The 9125-nt window shown below is 41.0% G+C and overlaps 1 protein-coding gene across 2 annotated transcripts; it reads right to left on the reverse strand.

Annotated features, from left to right (window-relative positions):
• Positions 1–1349: 1349 nt before the first annotated feature.
• KRT36 (keratin 36) lies at positions 1350–6474 on the reverse strand. 2 transcript variants are annotated; one of them, XM_003768228.3, is made up of 7 exons: positions 5461–6474; positions 4858–4940; positions 4071–4227; positions 2955–3116; positions 2743–2868; positions 2375–2595; positions 1350–1767 (listed from the first exon to the last, which is right to left on the reverse strand). In XM_003768228.3, exons 1-7 carry the CDS (start codon positions 5917–5919, stop codon positions 1590–1592), a joined length of 1386 nt encoding a protein of 461 aa, XP_003768276.1. In that variant the 5' UTR covers positions 5920–6474; the 3' UTR covers positions 1350–1589. The 2 variants fall into 2 exon arrangements, with proteins under 2 accessions (XP_003768276.1, XP_031822104.1); XM_031966244.1 differs by lacking the exon at positions 5461–6474 and adding an exon at positions 5312–5436.
• Between the last annotated feature and the right edge of the window lie 2651 nt (positions 6475–9125).

The following is a 9125-nucleotide window of genomic DNA, read 5'->3' on the forward strand; positions in this document are numbered from 1 at the left end:
CTCCAGCACATTTTCCAGATGAGGAAACTGAGGCAAATAGAGTTAAGTAACTTGCTCAGGTTCACACAGTTTGCAAATATCTGAGGCCAGATTTGACATCAGAAAGATGAGTCTTCCTGACTTCAAACCCAACATCTTCTCCACTGTGTCACCTAGCCACCTTAGAATAGATGAAAGAACATCAAAGTGTTTGTTGAAATTTCCTAGAATGAGGACAAAAGTTAGAAATACTCTTCACTAGGCCCTAAACTCATTGGGAAATAAGGGAGGGCATCCTGGAAAGTCAGTAAATTGTAGCTTACAAGATATTAATTTGTTGATAAGTTTAAATAAAGTGAATCTTAAAGAAAAGATGAATGCTAAAGTGGTGACAATTGAGAAAGAATCTGAAAATGGCAATGGGGAACAAGAAATATTCAAACTTTCCCCCCACCACCCTCACTAAGACCAGTAAGTCAACAAGTGTGAGAAAATATACAAGCAGAACCAATAGGTAGAGCACCTGACTTTGATACTGATTAATAATTAATAATAACTGATTAATAAATAGTGTGACCATGAAGAAGTCATTTCTCTTTTTCAGGCTTCAGTTTCCCCACTTATAAAATTGAGGCAACTTGGTGGTACAGTGGATAGAGCTCTGGCTTGGGGTTAGGGAGACTTAAGTTCAGAGTTCTTCCTCAGACATTTATTAACTGTGTAACCCTGGGCAGGTCTGCCTCAGTTGCCTCAATTCTAAAATGGGGATAATATCAGCACCCACCACAAGGGTTGTGAGAATAAAGTAAAATGATATTTGTGAAGTGCTAAGAACAATGTCTGGTACTGCTTATTATTTCCTTTCCTCCTCTTCTCTCTAAAATGAGAGAGCAGAACTAAATGATAACCTCAACATGTCCAAAATGGAATTCATTATCTTCTCCCTAAACTCTCTCAGCCTCCTGCCTTCCTTATTATTGAAGAGAAAAACACTATCCTCCCAGCCTTCAGGTTCCCAACCTAGCCAATAATCCTGGACTCTTCACCGTCCCTCACCTTCCATATTTAATTTATTGCCAAGAACTGCTGATTTCACCTTCGCAACATCTCTAGAATATACCCCTCCTAGGTCCTTTTCAACCTTAAGTTAGTAAAGTTTGTTTTCATTTCTGTCTTTGTATCCCAACTGTGCCTGCCAGTAGTAGACACTTGATGAATATTTATTGGATTGACTTAAACTAGAGTGTGAGAGGCAGGAAATTCCTAATGAGGCTCCCGCTCCACATTTTCACTTAGATAAATGCTTCTTTATCTTACAGCCCCAGGTAGTGTACAGAAATAAATAGAAATCACAAAGAACCAGGTTTACTGTGCCAAAAGAACAAGATTTATTAGAGAAGTTTTCAAAGGAACATGCTTACACAATTTAAAAGATGTCCTAGAAACATGATAGAAGAGACATCTTATGAGAAAAAACAAAAAACAAAAATAATTGGCTAGAACTGAGATGGACCTCCTCGTGATAAGGTATTCATTAGACAGAGTTTCAGCAGCATGATGAATACGAGCTTTCCTCTCTGCTGCATGCCAGGTTGAGCCAGCCGGGATGCTTACAGGGGCCGCTGTTGGACATGCTCTCTGGAAGAAATGATTCTCCCATCTTTGATCTCCTCAGTGATTGTACGGATTTGAGTGCTGATCTGAGAGCCCGAGTTACAGGGGACACTTGGGGGACAGGGGATGCGGATGACAGGCTTGTGTTCTGTGGCACAGGGGTGTACAGGAAGTCTGAAAAAACAGAGACATTGGCAGGTGAATTTTACATCAGGAACATAGTCAAGATTCAGGTAAATGAAAGGGACACCAACTGGGAGATTAGTGAAGGAAAAAATGGCCAAAGTGAGTTTGTAGGTTAGAGCTACTTTCTTCTCATATAAGAGAGAGAATAGGGTAGAAAGGATTGTTAAAAGGTTTATAGTACTGTATATTTGGAATTACTTTTTTTTCCTTTGTAAACTATAAAGTCCCAGATTACTTGAGGAAGCCTCAAGATAGCTTTGCTCAGAAAGTATCTCATTAATTGAATTCACCTATTGCCTCATTTATTAAATATTGGGCTTCACTGGGCTTGGTACTATAACTAGGAGAGGGTAACTGAAACTTTTCTCAGAGCACAAACATTCACAAGCATTCTTCTCCTCAATTCATGTTCTTCCCCTAATCCGAGGTTTCTTTCACAGCATGTCTGCTGCCTCTTCCCACTTCCTCATCCTCCTTTCAGGAATCATGGTCAAAGAGTGGGTAGAATTAAGGGTTCATCAGCCTGCCCTAAGTACTCAGAATTTCTAGCTAAATATGAGTTTGACCTTGCCAATGCCCTGGAATACACACTTACTTGCAGTCTTCTCCTTCCAGCAAGCGGCGATATGTGGCAATCTCTGACTCCAATCGGGTCTTAACATCCAGGAGGACCTGATACTCCTGGTTCTGCCGCTCTAGATCACAGCGGATCTCAGCCAGCTGAACCTCTACACTGCTGATCATGCATTGTATCTGGGTCAGCTGGGAACCATAGCGGGCTTCTGTTTCTGCCAAAGTCGATTCCAGGGAATTTCGCTGCAAAGAAAAAATAAGGAAATCTCATTCATTTCATTCAAGATTGTTGGGCCTCTCTATGATGATTCCCTAGGGACAGGCTAGAAACTCAGTGGTTTGAGAAGGCTACCCAGTTGTTTCCTAGGAATTCTAGTACAGGCTTCTTACCATGCTATGCTGGGTCTGTAGCTCAATCTCCAGGGCATTGACATTGCGTTTCAGCTCAATGATTTCTGACTGGCAGCACTGGAGCTGTTCAGAACTAGACACCACTTGTTGGTTCAATTCCTCTGTCTAAAACAGATACAAGGCATCAGAGCATGATCAGAAGAGATAACTTCTCTCTAAAAATCCCCTGCTTGCCTCCCCAGGGTACCCACCTGGGTGGTGAACCAGTTCTCCACATCTCTGCGGTTATTCTCCACCAGGGCCTCATACTGGCATCTCATGTCATTCAAGATCTTGTTGAGATCCACCGGTGGGGCAGCATCTACCTCAACATTGAGCCGGTCTCCAAGCTGACTTCGAAGAAGGCTGACTTCCTATAATGAGCAGAGTACCAATTAATTCCAGTTCCTAAGCCTGGCCATCTCCACTCCATGATCCATCGGGAATATGATGATTTCCCATAGGGAGCCTCAGAGTTTAGAACCATTGTAATCCAGAAGATTTTGGTTCAAATTTAGGAACATTAGGACATTAATGAAGAGAGGACTGGGCCTAAAATCAGGAAGACCATAATTCAAATGACCTTGAACTAAACCCATATGCCCTCAGTTTCCCAGTCTATGAAGTGAGGATAATAATAGCATTTAATTCACAGGATTGTTGTGACAATCAAATGAGATAAACAATTGTGTAGCATTTAGCACAGTGTCTGGCATAGCTTAAGTTCTGTATTAATATTAGCTATTATTATTAAAATCATAATTCTGACACCCACTGTCTGTTACCCTCATCAGTCAGTCAATTAGCATTTAATGAGTATCTAATGTATGCCAGACTCTGTGCTAAGCTCTGAGGCTACAAAGAGAGGAAAATGATAATCCCTACTTTTGAGGAACTCACAATCTAATAATTATTTAATTAACGTCTCAGTACACAGGTCTTTGTGATTATGAATTGTAGAGGAAGTACCCAGCTGCTTTGGATGAGGAAGTTCCTCACTGGAAGGGCCCTAGGTCAATGAAATCATAAGTCCCTCTCTCTATTTAGAATCATAAGATGGAACCCAAAGGAACCAGAAGAGGTCATAGAGTCTAGCAGTTCTGAACATTTTTTGTGTCCTGGATCCCTCTGGAAGTCTGGTAAAGTCTATGGAAACTTTGTCAAAATCATGTTTACTGTTAAAAATTAGTGAAACTAAAGGTCTAATTTTTTCCCTTCTCATCCAAGATCCCAGAGTCTCTGAAATTTCTTTATAGACCTCAGGTTAAGAATCCCTGAGGTAGCTGAAGCCCTTAACTTCCTCATTCTGCCATTAGCTTTTTTCTAACCTCTTCATGGCTCTTCTTGAGACAGAGCAGCTCCTCCTTCAGGGACTCAAGCTGCATCTCTAGGTCAGCCTTGAATAGGGTCAGCTCATCTAGGATCTTGCGAAGGCCATTGATGTCAGCCTCTATCAGCTGGCGCAGAGAAAGCTCAGTCTCATACCTATAATTCAACATGATGATTGCATGTCAGGCCCAGGACATAGGTGACATTGAAAAAGGAACTAAATCTGTGACTTCATTGATAGAGAGAACTCCCAAATGAGTAAACTCTCTCTGCCATTGAAGGTAAGTGGCACCTCTGTAACTTAAGGTTTCAAAGAGCTACCCAGAAAACCAAGAGGTGAATGTGATTTGCCCAGAATCATATATCCAGTATGTGTCAGAAGCAGAGTTTTACCCCAGGTCTTGCTGGTTACAAGCAAGCTATCTATCCACAACACCACAGCTGTCTCTAGCCAACATAAGGAGCCATACATCACATCAGAATCTCTTCCCATTGTACTTCACCTAAAGTCTGAGTTTGAACATAAAAACAGCATTACATTTTTCACGTAGCTTTTCTTTCTAGTCTCTAAAAAAAGATAGTATTTCCTTTTATCCATCCCTTTCCCAAAATGTTTCCTACTTTGTAAATCTGCTTAAGTTCTTGGAGAGGGGAAGAAGGGTAGGGGTGATCATGATAGAGGAATTCTGAATCCAGTCTTTTTTTTTTTAATCTACCAGCTGCCTAAGGTTGGATATGAAGGGTGAAGCAAAAGATGAGGGGTGTTTCCCATTGAGGTCCACTCACTTGGTTCTGAAATCATCAGCAGCCAGTTTGGCATTATCAATCTGCAGAACCAGCCTGGCATTTTCAGCCTTGGTCAACAGGACCTAGAAAACAAGAGGAAACAAAGAAGTCAGCGATTTGGACCAAACTCCAAAGCAACCACTGCTGAATCTTTACCTGATCCAGCCCTGAGACCTCATTTGAGATGCTAAGAAAAGATAGACAAGATACCTACAAGATGATAATATCAGCTTTGGGTGCTCTTCAGCAACCTTCAAGGTCAACTCCAAGTCAGATATCATTTAGCCTACACTCATCATGGATGCTACTCAATGGCAGGAGTCAATCAATCAATCAAGGAGAATTTAATAATTGTCTTTTTAAGAACCAGGCACAAGAAATACAAATAGAAAGAAAAAAAAAGTGAATGAGATTTCCTGGGAGATAGGTCACCAAGCTCTTATTAATCACCTACCATGTCCCAGACACCTGTGCTGAGCTCTGGTTTTCTTCTAACTTTATCTGGAAGGTTAGAAGCCAGTTCCCAGGATGCCCCATACAGAGAAGAGGGCTCCATCTTAGGCACATGGACATTTAGTGATTAGAGTTGCTTTTGTCTGTTACCTTCTGCTGTAGATCCTCAATAGTCTTGAAGTAGGACTGATAATCCGGGCAGGTATATGGGATCTGAGACTCATACCACTCCCGGATCTTCTTCTCCAGTGCTGAGTTTTCCCGCTGCAACTGGTGCACCTTCTCCAGGTAGTTGGCCAGGCGGTCATTCAAGAATTGCATGGTCTCCTTCTCATTGCCATTGAAAACCCCTTCACCAAGCCAAATGCTATTCCCACCAAAGCCAGAGGTGTGGTGTCCATTGGACAGGTAGGTATTGGGCAGGTAGCTCCCTGAGCCACAGGAGCCCACCTTAAGAGAAGAAATTGACCCACTACTACAGGAAAGGTTTGGAACCCTACAGGAGCCCAGAGAGCGGATGGAAGAGACCCGAGACAAGCCACTACTGGTGCCACAGACTCCCCTGAAAGACCCAGTGGAGAATGTTGGCACGCAGATTTGGGAAGTCATGATGTTAGGAGGGAAAAAATACAGTTTAGCTAGAAAGCCCAACTTCTGACTTCTCCTTCCTCAGAGAGCACTTATATACACTCTCTGTTGGGTGTTGGCATGTTGGCAAATTGACTTCTCTTGGGAAACTCTAGTCATATTTTGGAAGGTTAATCCCATTAATATGTGATTCTGATAACTATCCGGGATTCCTAGTCTCATAAAAAGTGTAGAATTTGGTTTGCTAAGTCAGGACTCCATGTGGTTGTCATTCCTTAGTGGAATATGATTTTTATTGCAGCTTCAAAGAGTTCTTACATCAGATCCATTAATAGGGAGTGCCTTTATGGGCTAACACACTTGGCTCCTGCCCTTCCTGAGAATGCCTCAATGGACTCCATCATTGTCCCTTGGTCTTGCTCTTCCCCCTGTTATCCTATCTTCCCAAAAATGGCATAGGAGAAGCAATGAGATATAGCAAATAGATAGTTGAGTTTAGAGTCAGAAAGACCATTCGCAAACATCCCAGCTCTGTTGCTTACTAGCTGTTTCAGCCTTAGTTTCCTCATATGTAAAATGCTCATAATAATGCTTGCACCTCTCTCACAAGGTTGTTGTGAGGTAAAATGCAGGTAACAATGCATTCACCTCTCTCGCAAGGCTATTATGAGGTAAAATGCGGGTAATAATGTATGCACCTCTCTGGCAAGGCTGTTGTGAGGTTCAAATGAGTTGATATATGTAAAAAGCACTTTTCAAACTTCATTGTCCTTTATTAATGCCTATTGTTAGTATTACCATTACTATTATGAAAGTCATTACGATAGAGTGGATTTGAAGATTTTCACAGTTTAGCTCCAATCTGTCCTTCCACTGTCATTATATACATCACTCTTTCCAACATTCTACAATATAATCAAAAAAGGCTTTGTTTCATTGTTACCCATGATGTTTCATCTTCCATCTCCATACTTTTGTCTTGGCCATCCCCATACCTGAAATGCTCTCTCTCTTTACCTCTACCACAAAGAATTCCTTACTTCCCTCAAGATATAATTTAAGATAAACTACCCTCAACACATTGTTCTCCTAGCCTTTCAATGGCTGGTTCTCTTTCAAGAACTGCCTTGTTGATGTTTATTATGCATTTGCATCTGTTTTTACTTGTATTTAATTCTATATGTGGATATATGTGTAGATGTTGTTTCCCCCATGAAAGGTAAGCTCCTTGAGAGTGGATTCTTTTCATTTTCTTGTCTATATGTCCCCAAGACCTAACCCAGTAGCTGGTCCATAGTAGGTATTTAACAAATGCTGATTGATTGATTGATTGAACCCTTGTACTACCTAAATCACAAGAAGATCAGATAAAATCATTTACTTAAAGTGTTTTGTCAGCCATAAAGTTCTTCATCAATGGCAGTCACTATTTCTTTTAGAGGCAGTGTAGGAAGAGTACTGGCCCTTTAGAGGCTGATTCTATACATTATCCATGTATTGTTGTTGTTTTGCTGTTGTTACGTCATAACTGACTCTTCATGACCTCATTTGGGGTCTTCTTGGCAAAAATACCTGAATGGATTGCCAATTCCTTCTCCAGCTCATTTGACAGATGAGGAAATTGAAACAAATTGGGTTGAGTGATTTAACCAGTATCACACAGCTAATAAGTGTCTCAGCCAGATTTGAACTCAGGAAGATGAATCTTCCTGATTCTAGGTCAAGTACTTTAGCCACTATGCCATCTAGCTGCCCAATTATCTATGTAGCTCTGAGCAAATCTCTATACTTCTGTTTTCTTGTCTATAAAGAAGAAATGGTTAATGCCTGCATTACCTACCTCACTGGATTATTACATAAATAAATGAGTTTTAATTGTTATTACCCATGATCCAATAATATTATCTTTCCTGTTATGCCCACTGGAATGTCTGCTCATGCACAGATACTCAGTTGTAACTTTGAAGAGATAGGAATCATGGCCTTAAGTATTTGAAAGAAGGAAGAAAAGGGATTCCATGAATCAACCAATCAGTCCATCAATATCAAGCATTAACAACAGGTTTTTCTGGATTCCTACATTTTCCCTCTTTACCCAGTCAATATTGTGGTCTTTACTCTTGATGGGATGTAATGCCCAGACTAGCTCTCTGGAGCTCTCAGGATCAGCCAGAGCCCGTGGTCTTTAGGTGGAGAAGTGAAGGAGGCAGGAGAGCTGCCACATGGTTGGTCAAAGATGGAATCTGGACTTTGGACTCTGGAGCCTGAAGTCTTCTCTGTCTGAGAGCTCTGCGGCAGAGAGAGCTCTCTGTCCCTCCCCCAGCCTTCAGTACGATTACTTCACTACATCACATTGAGCATGCACAGCCATAAGCACCATGCTATGATTCAAGTATACCTTTTCAGAGTTCTGGCCAGCTACAATGGGAGACAATTTTTCATTTCTCACTAGGCTCTACCATTTCCCCCTTCCCCATCTGGCTGCCATCATCTCACTCTACTTTTCAACTTTCTTTTATATATTGTCTTCCTTGTTAGATTGTAAGCACCTTGAGGACAGGAAAACACATTTTTTTTTTATTTGTAAACCCACCCCTAGGCACAATAGCTAGGTGACATCTTAGTACACAGAGTGCTGGATCTGGAGTCAGAAAAACTCATCTTCCTGAGTTCAAATCTGGCTTCAGACACTTCCTAGCTGTGTGAGCCTAAGCAAGTCAATTAACCCTGTTTACCTCAGTGTTTTATAAAATGAATTGGAGAAGGAAATGGCAAACACTCCATTATCTTTGCCAAGAAAACCCCAAATGAGATCACATGACTGAAACAATTCAGCAGTTCTTAGCACAGTACCTAGTACACCATAGCTACTTACTAAATATTTATTAACATGAAAGATAGAATCTCCTTCAGAAAAGAGTCATCTGTGGAGTCCTCCTTTCCTGACCACATCTGGTCAGAATTCAACTAGCAGAACCATGCTCAGTTCTAGATGCCACGTTTTTAAAAGGATATGGATAAACTAGAAAGCACACAAAGGATGACAAGTACAAAATTGGTGAAAATCACTCAGAAACTATTAAGGATTTATTTAAGGGATCTTTAGCTTGAATAAAAAAAAATTTAATGGGAACTTTAAGTATCTGAAGGGCTAGCACCTACCAGAATTTGATTTGGTTTTTTTGGCCCTGGAGAACAGACCTGGGAAAAATTGTTGGAAATCACAA

The sequence above is a fragment of the Sarcophilus harrisii genome, chromosome 4 (assembly GCF_902635505.1).
Source record: "Sarcophilus harrisii chromosome 4, mSarHar1.11, whole genome shotgun sequence".
NCBI classification, from domain to species: domain Eukaryota; kingdom Metazoa; phylum Chordata; class Mammalia; order Dasyuromorphia; family Dasyuridae; genus Sarcophilus; species Sarcophilus harrisii.

Coding starts and splice junctions, on each gene's coding strand:
- KRT36 (XM_003768228.3), bottom strand. CDS start 5,919: ATGACTTCCCAAATCTGCGTGCCAACATTCTCCACTGGGTCTTTCAGG. Junction 4,941..5,460: donor TTGAGGATCTACAGCAGAAG/GTAACAGACAAA, acceptor CTTGTTTTCTAG/GTCCTGTTGACCAAGGCTGA. Junction 1,768..2,374: donor CTGGAAGGAGAAGACTGCAA/GTAAGTGTGTAT, acceptor CTGTTTTTTCAG/ACTTCCTGTACACCCCTGTG.